At 55.0% G+C, this 16186-nt stretch overlaps 1 protein-coding gene across 1 annotated transcript in view; it reads right to left on the bottom strand.

The window, feature by feature from the left end:
- SHANK3 (SH3 and multiple ankyrin repeat domains 3) overlaps positions 1 to 16186 on the bottom strand; it is a gene marked incomplete at its 5' end in the record, with an annotated part of 112189 nt that overhangs the window by 27034 nt on the left and 68969 nt on the right. Inside the window, 3 exon segments of the mRNA XM_079304483.1 lie at positions 2973 to 3075; positions 6083 to 6210; positions 13764 to 13844. Coding sequence (XP_079160609.1) covers positions 2973 to 3075; positions 6083 to 6210; positions 13764 to 13844 — 312 coding nt within the window.

Raw genomic sequence — 16186 nt, 5'->3', positions numbered from 1 at the left:
TTTTTGATCTTTTCTCCCTGAAAAAATCTGCAGTGCTGCTGGAATACTGCAAATGCCAGGGAGCATTTCTTCCCGAAAAAACCCATCTGAGCTTTTTCCTGCTTTTCCATCTCCTTCCCCACCCGTGCAGGGATTTTTTTTTTTTTCTCCTGGAATCAAGTGACTGCGCAGCTCCCGGCCGTGGGTGTGGAATGACAGCTCAAGGACTTCTAATTCCAACCCCGTTCCCACCCGATTCCTCCCTCTCCGCCTCTTTTCCATCCCCAATTTCCTGGAATTCCACGGGAATGGTTCCTTCCAGGAGCTGCTTTGGGTCCCCTGCATTCCAGGGGTTGTCCTGCTGTGGGGATGGATCTGGTGCTCCTGGATGGGATTTTTCCCTGGATTTTTTTTTTTATTGGGATGTGCTGTGGCAGCTGCAGCCATTCCTGCTTGGAGCAGGGATTCTCCCACTGGGATTTGAGCTCTCGTGATGGAGATTCAAGGAATGGTTTTAATCCTTTTTTTTTTTTTTTTTTAATCCGGGGAGTTTGGGTGAACAGGAATTGCTGGGAAGGACAGGGATAAGCAGAATGTGCTGGGAATTCTCATGGGGGTAGGACACAGATTTTCCAAATTATCAAGGTGGGGAAAGAATTCCAAGATCATCAAGTCCGAGCTGCGCCTGATCCCCATCAGAGCCCCGAGTGGAATTCCAGGAATTCCTTGGATTCCTCCAGGGATGGCGACTCCAAACCTCCCTGGGCAGCCCCTGCCCAGGCCTGAGCACCTTTTCCATGGAAAAATGATCCCAAAAATCCCAGCAAAGCTCCCCTGGCCCCGATCCCGGCGCAGATCCCGCTCTGCCCTGCTCTCCCTGCGCCCTTCCCGAGGCACTGCCCCCATTCCACGGGCAGGGATTCCAGAATTCCGGAATCCTGGAATGGTTTGGGTTGGAAGGAGCTCCAAACCCATCCACTTCCAACCCCTGGGCACTGTCCCAGGCTGCTCCAACCTTTCCTTGGGCATTCCAGGGATCCAGGGATTCTCTGGCAATCCCAGCCCAGCAATTCCTGCTCCAATCTCCCCTTCCCCAATTCCCTGGGTCCTGTCCCTCCATCCCTTGTCCCCAGTCCCTCTCCAGCTCTCCTGGAATGTGCTGGAAGCTCTCCCTGGATCCTTCTCTTTTCCAGGAGAACATTCCCAGTTTTCCCAGCCTGGCTCCAGCCCTCGGGCAATTCCATGGATTCATTCCCAGTGGATGATCCATCCTGGATAATGCTGCCATTCCAACTCCTGATTCCTTCCCAAACCATTCCCGGCTCTTCATGGCCCTTTAACAGCTCCTTTTCCAAAACTGCTTCCCAAACATTCCCACCCAGAAACTCTGGACATGTTCTGGGAATCTCCTGGATCCTCCTCGTTCCAACGGGACCGGGGTAGGATCCACTTCCAACACCAAAATATGGGATAAACCAGGATAAAAGTCCCCTCTGGACAGCAGAGCTTGGGGAATGTTTGGATTAGGATTTCTCCATGGATCCATCCTCCACATCCCACACATGATCCCATTTTTCCCAACTCTTCCAGAGCCTTGGGAACATCCTTCCTGTGGAATTCCCAGCACAGGAGCATCCACACCAACACAATCCCTGAAACCCTCAATTTCCCTTTGGTTTTTTAGGATCAAGGATCCACCACAGCCAAGTTTGGGTTTGGTGACACCAAGAACCTTCTGGAACCGGGTCAAGGACTTCCCACAGATGGATTTTGGGATTGGTGGCACCATAAATCCTTAAGGACAAGGTCAAGGACGCCCCATAGCCAAGTCAGGGTTTGGTGACACCACAAACATTTTGGGATAAGCCCAAGGAGCCCCCACAGATGAATTTTGGTGTTTGGTGGCACCAAAAACCTCCAGGACAAGGTCAAGGTGCCACCAGAGAGGGTTTGGATTCAGTGACATCACCAATCTTTAGGGACAAGGTCCAGGACCCACCAGAGATGGATTTTGGGATTGGGGACTCCATAAACCTTTAGGAACAAAGTCCAGAATCCACCACAGATTGATTTTGGGATTGGTGGCACCAGAAACCTTCTGGAATGGGGTCTAGGACTTCCCAGAGATGGATTTTGGGATTGGTGGCCCCAGAAATATTTGGGAACAGAAGCAAGAACCCACCAGAGATGGTTTTGGGATTGGAGACTCCATAAACCTTTAGGAACAAAGTCCAGAACCCACCAAGGATGGATTTTGGGATTGGTGGCACCAGAAACCTTCTGGAATGGGGTCAAGGACTTCCAAAAGATGGATTTTGGGATTGGTGGCACCAGAAATCCTTGGGAACAGAATCAAGAACCCACCAGAGATGGTTTTGGGTTTGGAGACTCCATAAATATTTTGGGATAAGCTCAAGGATCCCATGGAAGTTTTTAGTTCAGAGATATTACCAATCTTTAGGGACAAGGTCCAGGACCCACCAAGGATGGATTTTGGGATTGGTGGCACCAGAAACCTTCTGGAATGGGGTCAAGGACTTCCAAAAGATGGATTTTGGGATTGGTGGCACCAGAAATATTCGGGAACAGAATCAGAGATGGTTTTGGGTTTGGAGACTCCATAAATATTTTGGGAGAATCCCAAGGATCCCCCACATCCAGGTGCCTCCTCCAGAGCTCGTCCTGCTCCTCCTAAGCCCCAGCTCCAGCATTCCCAGTTCCAGAGGTGCCATTCCCACTGGGAATGCCCAGTGCTCATGCTGGGGGTGGCAGAGACCACCAGCAAATCCAGGAATGCCGGGAATTCTCTCCCAAAATTATTTCCTGGAATTGTCCAGTCCCACCTTCCACTCCGAGCAGAACCAGACAAGCTGGAATTCCATGGAATTCTCCAAAATCCAAGAGCTGGAGTGACCCAGGAAGGGCTGAGCCTCTCCCACCCACTCCACATCCCACAGGGATTCCCAAGGGATTCTCCCGGGTTTTTTCCTCACCTACAGACTTGGTCCGTGGAATTCCCTTCCGGAGGGACACGTGGGGTTTCTCCGTTCCTGCCAGGACCCCGGGATGTGCCATTCCCTGGCGCTCAAACAGGGACTGGAAGGGAAAAACAGGGAATTCCCAGTCTGGATTTGGCTGGAAGGATCCAACATTCCCTGAACTTCCCAGGAAAACGGGATCTCTTCCCACCGGGATGGACCCTCCTTGCCTCCACCTTCCTGCTGCTCCATCCGGTGGAATTTCTAAATTTGGGGTCATTTCCTGACTCCCATCCCATGTCCTTGCCCACTCCAGGCGGGAATCTGGTGAGGATGGCTCTGGGAGCCACTTTTCCTGGAGCTGCCTCCCACCTGCAGCATTCCTGGCACAATCCTCAGCCCCTTCCTCCTCCTCCTCCTCCTCCCTCCGCGCTTCCCCTTGGAGGCGGCGCTTGGATTCCGGCAGAATTCCAGCCCAGCTCTCCAGGCTCCTCTAGAGCTGCTCTTCCAGCTTTTCCTGGGAAAGCCCTGTGGATTCCCAGGCCTGGATGGGGATCAGGGTCTCCTAGGCATCACATTCCTGGGAATTCCACTCCTGAACCAGCTCCCCTTGGCACCACATCCTTCTCCTTCCATTCCTGGGAATGCCACTTTCCATCCCCAGGAATTCCACTCCTCATTCCCAGGAACACCATTCCACATTCCTTCCCATCCTTCTCCATGGACTCCCATCCCTCTCCTTCCATTCCTGGGAATGCCACTCCTGGACCAGCACCACTCAGTATCATGATCCCTCCCATCCCTCTCCCTCTATCCCCATGAATTCCACTCCCCATTCCCAGGAATGTCTCTCCACATTCCCCCTCATCTCTCTCCCTCATTCCCAGCTGCCATTCCTGGTGAGATTTTCCTCTTTCTTCCCATCCCTTTCCATGTGTGCCTGTCCCACTCCTTCCATTCCTGGGAATTCCACTTCCCATTCCTGGGAATTTCGCCACTGCCTCTCATCTCTCTCCATGTCCTGCCATCCCATTCCCATCCCATTCCCCCATTCCCAGAGAATTCCTGCTGGCTCGCACTGATCTCCTCTGGGGTGATCCCATTCCCTGTGGATCCCATTCCCATCCTATTCCCATTCCCATTCCCAATCCCATTCCCATTCCCATTCCTGGCTCACGCTGATCTCCGCCGGGGTGATCCCATTCCCATTCCCATTCCCATTCCCACCCCATTCCCATTCCCATTCCCATTCCCATTCCCGGCTCACGCTGATCTCTGCCGGGGTGAACCCAATCCCATTCCCAATCCCAATCCCATTCCCAATCCCATTCCCATTCCCGGCTCACGCTGATCTCCGCCGGGGTGATCCCATTCCCATTCCCATTCCCAATCCCACATTCCCAATCCCATTCCCATTCCCATTCCCGGCTCACGCTGATCTCCGCCGGGGTGATCCCATTCCCATTCCCATTCCCAATCCCAATCCCAATCCCATTCCCGGCTCACGCTGATCTTCGCCGGGGTGATCCCATTCCCATTCCCATTCCCACATTCCCATTCCCATTCCCATTCCCATTCCCATTCCCATTCCCAATCCCACATTCCCAATCCCATTCCCAATCCCATTCCCGGCTCACGCTGATCTCCGCCGGGGTGATCCCATTCCCATTCCCATTCCCAATCCCAATCCCAATCCCATTCCCGGCTCACGCTGATCTCCGCCGGGGTGATCCCATTCCCATTCCCATTCCCACATTCCCATTCCCATTCCCATTCCCATTCCCATTCCCGGCTCACGCTGATCTCCGCCGGGGTGATCCCATTCCCAATCCCATTCCCATTCCCATTCCCAATCCCATTCCCGGCTCACGCTGATCTCCGCTGGGGTGATCCCATTCCCATTCCCATTCCCATTCCCACATTCCCATTCCCATTCCCATTCCCAATCCCATTCCCGGCTCACGCTGATCTCCGCTGGGGTGATCCTGTGGATCCCAATCCCATTCCCATTCCCAATCCCATTCCCATTCCCGGCTCACGCTGATCTCCGCTGGGGTGATCCCATTCCCATTCCCATTCCCATTCCCATTCCCATTCCCATTCCCAATCCCACATTCCCAATCCCAATCCCATTCCCATTCCCATTCCCGGCTCACGCTGATCTCCGCCGGGGTGATCCCATTCCCATTCCCATTCCCATTCCCAATCCCACATTCCCATTCCCAGTCCCATTCCCAATCCCATTCCCGGCTCACGCTGATCTCCGCCGGGGTGATCCCATTCCCAATCCCACATTCCCATTCCCATTCCCATTCCCATTCCCATTCCCATTCCCATTCCCGGCTCACGCTGATCTCCGCCGGGGTGATCCCATTCCCAATCCCATTCCCAATCCCATTCCCAATCCCATTCCCGGCTCACGCTGATCTCCGCCGGGGTGATCCCATTCCCATTCCCATTCCCAATCCCATTCCCAATCCCATTCCCAATCCCATTCCCAAGACCATTCCCGGCTCACGCTGATCTCCGCCGGGGTGATCCCATTCCCAATCCCATTCCCATTCCCATTCCCAATCCCATTCCCGGCTCACGCTGATCTCCGCCGGGGTGATCCCATTCCCAATCCCAATCCCATTCCCAATCCCATTCCCGGCTCACGCTGATCTCCGCCGGGGTGATCCCATTCCCATTCCCAATCCCAATCCCAATCCCATTCCTGGCTCACGCTGATCTCCGCCGGGGTGATCCCATTCCCATTCCCATTCCCAATCCCAATCCCATTCCCATTCCCATTCCCAATCCCATTCCCAATCCCATTCCCATTCCCAATCCCATTCCCAATCCCATTCCCGGCTCACGCTGATCTCCGCCGGGGTGATCCCATTCCCATTCCCAATCCCAATCCCAATCCCATTCCCGGCTCACGCTGATCTCCGCCGGGGTGATCCCATTCCCATTCCCATTCCCAATCCCAATCCCAATCCCAATCCCATTCCCGGCTCACGCTGATCTCCGCCGGGGTGATCCCATTCCCATTCCCATTCCCAATCCCATTCCCGGCTCACGCTGATCTCCGCCGGGGTGATCCCATCCCATTCCCAATCCCAATCCCATTCCCGGCTCACGCTGATCTCCGCCGGGGTGATCCTCCGGCTCGTCGGCCGCTGTTTCACGGTCGCCGCCCTGGAATCGGCCTCCACCAGCTCCGCCCTCAGCGCCGGCTCCGCGGCCGCCAGGATCTCATCCAGCTTCTCTGGAATCCAAGGAAAACCGGCCCCGGGTCAGCCCGGCCCGCCGGGACCGCCGCCTGCCCCAGCTCATCCCGGGAAAAGGAGCTGCTGGTTTTCCATGGATTTATTGCGGCTGATCCCACTCAGCCGGGAATTCCATGGGTGCTGCCCCATCCCTGGATGTGCCACATTCCAAGGAATTCATCCTGAATTTTGGGTATTTGGGATGAGCCGAGTCCTGCTGGGAGATCCACGGAATCCCAGGACTTGGAGATGTCCGTGGGATCCACAGGGATCTGGCCTTTATTTGGGATAAACTGGGATATTCCCAGCCTGAATGGACTCAGATCCCTGAGTGATCCCAACTTTCTGTGTCCAGGGTGGGATCCAGTGCCCACGGACACTGGGAATTTCAGAAGAACCACCACAGCTGTCTGTGGAATTCCCTGGAATTCCCTGCTCCATCCCAGCACATTTATCCCTTGGAAACACCAAGCTGTGCCTGGATGTCTCCCAGAGGATCCATTCCCTTGGGAATTCCAGCTGGAATCCTGAACCTCAGGATATGGGAATGGGCAGGACGTGGACATGGATTCATTCCCATGGAATTCCAGCCTGGAATGGGAAGTTGGGGCTGTTGGCTCCGTGTCACCTCCACCTGCTGGCCCTTTTCAGATCCAGGTGGATCCATATCCCAAATTCCTGTCCTGGTGGGAATTGTAGCCCTGGGATTCTCCTGAAGTCAGGCTGATCCTCAGACCTTCCATGGAATCGTGGGACATGGAATCATGGAATGGTTTGGGTGGGAAGGACCTTAGAGCTCATCCCATTCCATGAGACACTTTCCCATTATCCCAGATTTCTCCAGCCTGGCCTTGGACATTCCAGAGATCCAGAGGCAGCCACAGCTGCTCTTGCAGTTCCAGCACAGCCAGGAATTCCTTCCCAAAATCCTGCCCCAAGGGACTCCTTTCCAGGAATTCCTTTCCCAGGCAATTCCCTCCATTCCCAGCTCTCCCAGCCCAAGATTGGATCCATCCCCACCCCAACTCCTCTCTAGGAAGGAATTTTGGGATCTGGGGGCTGCACTGGGAATCTCAGGACTCCAGGAAGGGTCTCCCTTCCCTTTTACATTCCCAAATTCCATAAAAATCCCTCAGATGGATTCTGAGCATCCTTGATCCCAGAATGGTTTGGGATGGGATCCATGGACCTTCAATCCCATCCCATCCCAATCCCACCATCCCAGGCTGCTCCAGCCTTTCCTGGGACATTCCCGGGGTCCAGGGATTCTCTGGCAATTCCAGCCCAGGCAGAAATTCCTTCCCAAATTCCCATTCAGCCCTGCCCTCCTGTGTCCTGTCCCTCCACACCTTTCCCAAATTCCAGCTCTCCTGGAACCCCTTCAGGCCCTGGAATGTGCTGGAAACTCTCCCTGGAATCTTTTCTTCCACCCAGAAATATCCATCTCCAATCCTTGGGAAGCTCCAGCTGATTTTCCCAATCCATGGGATCCTTGTGTGGCCCCTCTGGATCTGCCCAATCCAGGGGAAGGGTTGGGAAGATCCCTCTGACACTTCCCATGGGAATTCCCACCTGCCTTCTTCCCTGTCCTACCCCCCCTGGATCCCAAGGAAGAGCCAATCCCACATTCCCAGCTCTGTGCTGGAACAGGGAATGGGAACCACCAGGATGAAAATCTCAGGATTGGGAAATCCCAGGATTGAGAAATCCCAGGATGGGAAAATCCCAGGATGGGTTGGGGGAGAAGGGACCTTCAATCCCATCCAGATCCAACCCTTCCACCGAAAAATTCCCTTTTTTTTCTGTGGCCCTCGTGTGACATTCCCAGCACATCCTCAGGGTGGGAACAGCGGGATAATCCACATGGATCTGCCAGGAATATCGGGATAAACTGCCTGGATCCACCAGGAATAGTGGGATAAACTGAATGGATACACCAGGATATTGGGATAAACTCCCTGGATTTGTAAGGAATATTGGGATAAACTGCCCGGATTTACCAGGAATATTGGGATAAACTCCATAGATCCACCAGTAATAAACTTCCTGGAACTGCCAGGAATATTGGGATAAACTGCCTGGAACTGTCAGGAATATTGGGATAAACTGCCTGGAACTGCCAGGAATAACAGGATAAACTCCATGGATTTGCCAGGAGAGGCTTTGGCTATTTGGGATAAAGTTGGACACTGTCATTCCCAAGGATCCCACACAGGAAATTCCCGTGGGGAAAACCCAGAGCAGTAATCACAGCTGGGAATAGCAAGGTTGGGAATTTTGGGATAAATCCCATGTGGCCATTCCAACTCCTGGTTCCACAATTCCAGGCATTCCAACTCCTGGCATTCCAATTCCTACTGGAGCAGCTCCAGGACACCGGAGCTAATCCCAAATTCCCAAATTCTGGCTGAATTCCCTGAGACTCTGCAGGAACAGCGACTCTCGGGATTTCCCCCATTTGGATCCTGCTGGATCCCAGCGGGAACTGACAGGAAGGAGTGGAATTCCCGGGAATTTTGGTTTCACTCACCCCCTTTCCTTCTCCTCATGGAGGCTTGGAATGGGAAACAAAACAGAAAATCAACGGCATGAAACAATTCCCACTCCCATTCCCGGCTCTGCCCACAATTCCCGGGCTCTGGCATGCGGGATCCGGCCTGGGATGTGGGATTTGGGTGTTTATCCACTGGGATTGTCCCTCTGAGCTGGGATTTGGGATTTATCCCAGCCCTCCTCATGGATCCAGAGGAAGCCCGAGAGGGATTAGATGGAATTCCATCCCATGGAAAAAACTCCGGAAAAGCTCCCAAGGGCGATTCCCTGCATCCATGGATTTTGGCACATGGATTTTTGGATCCCTGAGTGTCCTGCTGCTCCAAGGAGATGGGAATGGCAAGGAAAGGGTTGGGAAGGGCACGGGGGTGGTTGGGATCCATGGAAAACGGGGTGGGAAGCACCCAGCAGGGCTTTTTTTGGGAATGTCGCTTTCCCTGAAGGTTCTTGGGAAGGAAGGTGGCTCCAAACTCAATCCTGGGAATGCTGATCCGTAGGAAAACCCAGAGCAAAGGATGGGAAGAGGATGGATCCCCTGTTTTCCCTGGAATGGCTTCAGCCCATTCCTTGATCCAGTGGAATGAGCACTGCAATTCCCAGGAAAAATCACGGGAATTGTGAGATTAGAGCTGGAATTGCCTCCAGATCCTTCTGGGATTGCTGCTCCCAACCCCTCTCCAGGCAAACTGGGAATTGCTGGGAGGGTGGAAGGAGGAATCCAAGGACCCAGAATGGGGGAAAAGTGGGAAAAAGGAGCAGATCTGGCTCTGCAGCCAAGAATTCCCAGGAAAAAATAAAAAAAGAAAAAATAAAAGAGCCTTTGGATTGGGAATAATGGTCTGGAAGCACTGGGAATCAAGGGTGGGAATCCCAGGGTGGGAATCCAGGCTGATCCAGTCTGGGAATGTTGGGATCTGTCCTGGTTCTGCAGGGTCTGGCTCCAAGGAGGAGCACAGGGAATGAGAAAAGGCTTGGAAAAAAACAGAGGGAATGGAAAAACAGGGATGGCATGGAAAACCAGAAAGAATGGGAAAAACTGAGAACATGGAAAACCATGGAGAGCATGGAAAACCAGGAAAGGCATGGAAAGCAGGGAGAGCTTGGAAAACCAGAAAGAATGGAAAAATTGAGAGCAGGGAAAAAAACAGGGAGAACATGGAAAACTATGGAGAGCTTGGAAAACAGGGAGGGGATGGAAAAACCAGGGAGAACATGGAAAGCAGGGAGAGTTTGGAAAACCAGGAAGAGTATGGAAAACCAGAAAGAATGGAAAAATTGAGAGCAGGGAAAAAAACAGGGAGAACATGGAAAACTGTGGAGAGCTTGGAAAACAGGGAGGGGATGGAAAAACCAGGGAGAACATGGAAAGCAGGGAGAGTATGGAAAACCAGGAAGAGTATGGAAAAACAGAAAGAATGGAAAAATGGAGAGCATGGAAAAAACAGGGAGAACATGGAAAACTATGGAGAGCTTGGAAAACAGGGAGGGGATGGAAAACTATGGAAAGCATGGAAAACCAGGAAGAATGGAAAATCAGGAAGGGGATGGAAAAACCAAGGAGAGTGTGGAAAACCAGGAAGGGCATGGAAAACCAGGAAAACCACAGAAAACCATGGAAAGCATGGAAAACCATGAAAGGGCACGGAAAAGAGGGAGGGGATGGAAAACCATGGAGAGCTTGGAAAACCAGGATGAGCATGGAAAACCAGAAGGAATGGAAAATCAGGAAGGGCATGGAAAAAACACGGAAAACAGGGAGAACCTAGAAAACTGTGGAGAGCATGGAAAACCAAGGAAAACATAAAAAACAGGGAAAATCAGGGAAAACATGGAAAACCAGGGGGAATGTGGGATCCTGCTGAGTCTCCAGGCTGCCACACAGCCACATTCCCACATGGAAAATCCCAAATTTCCATGGAAGCCGGAGCAAGAGGAGCATTGATGGATTTGGAGCCAGCCCTGCTGCCAGGGATGCTCCAAAGTTTTCCCAGGAATTGGGATCCCTCCACAGCCACGTGGATGCTCCGGGAAAAGGGAAGGGATGGAGAGGGATCAGCTCCCACCCTGCCAAGGGGTCCTGGGGACATCCCAGGTGGCCACGAGGGCTGGGAAAAACAAGGAATTCTGGCAGCAGGAAGCAGGGAATGGTGGGAGTGGAGAGGATTTTAGGGAATCTGGGAATCTGGAGTGGGATGGGAAAGCAGCAGGAAAAGGGGGAGTGGCAGTGGGGACAGAGCAACCCGGAAAATCTCTGGGAATTCTCCTGGAGCTCTCCTGGAGTTCTGTCAGAGCTCTCCTGGAGCTCACCTGGATCTAACCTGGAATTCTCCCGGAGCTCACCTGGAGCTCTCCTGGTTTGGGATGTGCCCAGAGATGGGAAATAAAAACCTGGGAATGTCAGGTGTGGGAGAGGAGAGGGATGAGGAGCAGGGAGAGAAGTGGGATAAGGAAGGATGAGGAGAGGATCAGGATCAGGGAGTGGATCAGGGAGAGGAACAGTGACAGGGAGAGGAGTGAGAAAGGCAGGGAAAGGAGCAGGGAGAGGATCAGGAAAAGGTTCAAGAGCAGGAAGAGGAGCAGGAGCAGGGAGAGGTGCAGGATCAGGAATGGGATCAGGACCAGGAGCAGCAGTAGGATCCAGAGCAGGGAGAAGAGCAGGAGCAGGGAGAGGATCAGGAAAAGGAGCAGGGAGAGGAGCAGGATCAGGAGTGGGATCAGGATCAGGAGCAAGAGGAGTAGGATCCAGGGCAGGGAGAAAAGCAGGAGCAGGGAGAGGATCAGGAAAAGGTTCAAGAGCAGGAAGAGGAGCAGGAGCAGGGAGAGGTGCAGGATCAGGAATGGGATCAGGATCAGGAGCAGCAGTAGGATCCAGAGCAGGGAGAAGAGCAGGAGCAGGGAGAGGATCAGGAAAAGGTTCAAGAGCAGGAAGAGGAGAAGGATTGGGAGTGGGATCAGGATCAGGATCAGGAGAAAGAGCAGGAGTAGGATCCAGGGCAGGGAGAAGAGCAGGAGCAGGAAGAGGAGTAAGAAAGGCAGGAAAAGGAGCAGGGAGAGGATCAGGAAAAGGAACAGGAGCAGGGAGAGGAACAGTGACAGGGAGAGGAGCAGCAAACAGGGAGAGGAGCAGGGAGAGGATCAGGAAGAGGAGCAGGAGCAGGGAGAGGAACAGTGACAGGGAGAGGAACAGTGACAGGGAGAGGAGCAGGGAGAGGATCAGGAAGAGGAGCAGGAGCAGGGAAAGGAGCAGGATCAGGAGTGGGATCAGGATCAGGATCAAGAGCAGGAGTAGGATCCAGGGCAGGGAGAAAAGCAGGAGCAGGGAGAGGATCAGGATCAGAAAGAGGAGCAGAGAAAAGAGCAGGAGCAGGGAGAGGAGTGAGGAAGGCAGGGAAAGGAGCGAGAGAGGAGTAGGAGGAGCAGGAGTAGGGAGAGGAACAGGACCAGGGAGAGGAACAGGACCAGGGAGAGGAACAGGGAAAGAATCAGGAAAAGGTTCAGAAGCAGGGAAAGGTCAGGGACAGGAGCAAGACAAGAGAGGATCAGGAAAAGGGGCAGGAGCAGGGAAAGGAATGGGAGAAGAGAGGATCAGGGACAGGGAGAGGAACAGGGGAAGGAGCAGGAAAAGGATCAGGAAAAGGTTCAGTGGCAGGGAAAGAGCCAGGGACAGGAGCAGGAGAAGAGAGGATCAGGAAAAAGAGCAGGAGCAGGGAAAGGAACAAGAACAGGGAAAGGAGCAGGAGAAGGGAGAGAAGCAGGGAGAGGATCAGGCAGAGGATGAGGATCAGAGAGAGGAGTAGGAGGAACAGGGAGAGGATCAGGAAAATAATCAGGAGCAGGGAGAGGAACAGGGAGAGGAGCAGGGAAGGGAGCAGGGACAGGGAGCAGGGACAGGGAAAGGAACAGGGGAATGGAGCAGGAATAGGGAAAAGAGAAGGGAAAGGAGCAGGGAGTGGAGCAGGGGGGATGGAGCAGGGAAAGGAGTAGAGAAAGGAGCAGGGAAAAGAACACGGAATTGAACTGTGAAAGGTTCAGGGAATGGAACAGGGAATGGAACAGAATGGATCAGGGAAAGGAGCAGGGAATGGAGCAGGGCATGGATCAGGGAAAGGAGCAGGGAAAGAAAGGAACAGGGAATGGAGCAGGGAATGGAGCAGGGAAAAGAGAAAGAAAAGGAGAAGAGAAAGGAGCAGGGAAAGGACTGGGGAAAGGAGCAGGAGATGGAACAGGAAAAGGAACAGGGAAAGGAGCAGGATGGAACTGGGAAAGGAGCAGGGAAAGGACTGGGAAAGGAGCAGGGATGGAACTGGGAAAGGAGCAGGGATAGAACTGGGAAAGGAGCAGGGATGGAACTGGGAAATGAGCAGGGAAAGGAGCAGGATGGAACTGGGCAAGGAGCAGGGATGGAACTGGGAAAGGAGCAGGGATGGAACTGGGAAAGGAGCAGGGAAAGGAGCAGGGATGGAACTGGGAAAGGAGCAGGGATGGAACTGGGAAAGGAGCAGGGATGGAACTGGGAAAGGAGCAGGGAATGGAGCAGGATGGAACTGGGAAAGGAGCAGGGATGGAACTGGGAAAGGAGCAGGATGCCCAAGGCCAGGGCACATTCAACCCCTCCACACCCACCCGGAGGACTCCCAACACCCTTCCCACGCCCACCTCCGCCGGGATGCGCCCCCGGAGCGCTGGATATCCCTCCGGATATCCCCTGGATATCCCCTGGATGGAGACGGGAATCCTGCTGTCCCCCTCCCCCAACCTCCACCCACCCCCCCCCCCCCCCCCCCCCCCCCCCCCCCCCCCCCCCCCCCCCCCCCCCCCCCACCCCCCCCCCCCCCCCCCCCCCACCCCCACCCCCCACCACGGCGCGCACGCAAAGAGCCGGAAAAACCGCTGGGAAACAGCCGGGAAAACACCTCAAAACCGCCGGGAAACCGCTGGAAAACGCCTCCCAAGCATCACCCCGGATTCCCCAGGGATCCCATCCCGCCGCCGGCCTTACCCAGCTCCTCCAGCTCGGCCGTCATGGATTTGGAGCGCAGCGTGAGCGTGGTGCTGGGAGCTCTCTTGGGAGGCGGCGGAGCTGCAAGGAACAGAGAGGGCATCTTGCACCTCTTCTCGCGGAATTTGCGCGGGGTGGCCAGGTGCAGGTGCCACTTCTTCTCCACCGCCTGGATCTCCTCGTATTCCCGGGACGAGGAGTCGCACTGCTGCAGGATCTTATTGAGGCTGCGCGTGGACGCGAACTTCTTCATGATTCCCGGCGGGAATGTGCCCACGGGCCTTTCTGGGAATGCCTCTGGGATTTTTTGCCTCTGGGAATGTTGTTGCCCCCCCTCCCCGCCCCCGGCTCAGCGCGGAGTCCGAGGCATGGCCGCGGAGAGGCGGGGATGGCTGGCAGGGATTCGGGATGGGCGCAGGGAAAAGCGGGACCGTGTCCAGCCGGAGCTCGGGCTGCTCTTCCCACCTCGGCGCAGCCCCCGGAGCTCCTCAGCCCACCCCCCCCTCCTCTTCCTCCTCCTCCTCCTCCTCCTCCTCCTCCTCCTCTCCTCGCTGGATCCCAACGCTATGGAAGCGCCGGCGTCCGGCCGGGAGCTGCCCAAGCGCGCATGGCCCGGGATGATCCCAAAAGCTCCCGATCCCGCATTCCCTGAGCACCCCCCCTTTCCCTGGAGCGGCGAGGATGAGTGGAAAGCTCTTCCTCTTCCTCCTCCTCCTCCTCCTCGCTGCTCCTCGCTGACAATGCTGGAATAACGCTCCAGGATTGCCATGGCAACCGCAGCTCCAAGGATCCCTGTGCCTGCGGCAGGGATCCAGCGGGGCGGATTCAGCCCCAGCCGGGCCCACACAGGCGCTGTCACCGGGGTGGGGGGGACACGGCATGAGCCCCCCACCCCGCCCCCACCTCTTCCCGGTCCCTCAGCGCCCCTCGGATCCCTTGGGAAAGCGGCCGCGAGGATCCGGAGGATCGGGATGAGGGAAGCGCCGGGAAGCGCCGAGGGGCAGCGGCTCACCCCGGGCTGGAGCGGCAGGAGCGGCCCCGCCGGGGCTGCCAGCGCTGGTTCCCGGCTGAATTCCCGAGGATTATTCCCGGATGAATTCCCGGCTGAATTCCCGAGGCTGCCAGCCGTTCCCACGGCTCGTGCCTTTGTGCCGTGACAGGATAATTGGAGCTCCTCGTGCCAGCAGCGCTCCCTCCTTCCCTCCCTTCCCTCCCTTCCCTCCCTTCCCTCCCTTCCCTCATTCTCTCCCCCGAGCCCCGCGTGCTGCGCTGGGAGCGGCCCCGATCCCGGCCCCCCTTCATTCCCTGCTCCCATCCCCCTGCTCCATCCCTGCTCCCATCCCCCTAATTCCATTCTCTACTCCAATCTCCCTGCTCCTATCCCCCTGGTTCCATTCCTACTCCAATCCCCTTGATTCCGTTCGCGTGATTCCATTCCTACTCCAATCCCCCTTCTCCCATCCCTGATTCCATCCCCTGCTCTCATCCGTGATTCCATCCCCCTGCTCCCATTCCCCCGATTCCATTTTCTACTGAACCCCCCTGACTCCATACCCTGCTCCATCCCTGTTCCCATCCACCTGATTCCATTCCCGATCCCATTCTCTACTCCAATCCCCCTGCTGTAATCCCTGATTCCATCCCTGCTCCTATCCCTGATTCCATTCCTGATTCCATCCCCTACTCCAATCCCCCTGCTGTAATCCCTGATTCCATCCCTGCTCCTATCCCTGATTCCATTCCTGATTCCATCCCCTACTCCAATCCCCCTGCTGTAATCCCTGATTCCATCCCTGCTCCTATCCCTGATTCCATTCCTGATTCCATCCCCTACTCCAATCCCCCTGCTGTAATCCCTGATTCCATCTCCTGCTCCTATCCCTGATTCCATTCCTAATTCCATCCCCTACTCCAATCCCCCTGCTGCAATCCCTGATTCCATCCCTGCTCCTATCCCTGATTCCATTCCTGATTCCATCCCCTACTCCAATCCCCCTGCTGCAATCCCTGATTCCATCTCCTGCTCCTATCCCTGATTCCATTCCTGATTCCATCCCCTACTCCAATCCCCCTGCTGCAATCCCTGATTCCATCTCCTGCTCCTATCCCTGATTCCATCCCTGTTTCCATCCATCCCTGCTCTGATTCCTCCTGTCCTGCTGCTCCCATCCCTTGCTTTTATTCCAGCTCCCATCCCTGCTACTGTCCCATTTCCATTCCCTGTTCCCATCCCTTGCTTTTATCCCAACTTCCACCCCTGCTCCTGTTCCATTTCCATTCCCTGCTTCCATTCCCATCCCCTACTTTTATCCCAGCTCCCATCCCTGTTCCTGTCTCTGTGCTTCCATCCCCTGTTCCAACCCCTCTGTTTCCATTCCTGCTCCCATTTCCTGTTCCTGTCCCCCTGTTTTTATTCCCTGCTC

The sequence above is a fragment of the Erithacus rubecula genome, assembly GCF_903797595.1.
Source record: "Erithacus rubecula genome assembly, chromosome: 4".
Taxonomy (NCBI): Eukaryota; Metazoa; Chordata; class Aves; order Passeriformes; family Muscicapidae; genus Erithacus; species Erithacus rubecula.
Note: the sequence above shows the minus strand (reverse complement) of the source record. Positions and strands in the feature narration are given on the sequence as shown.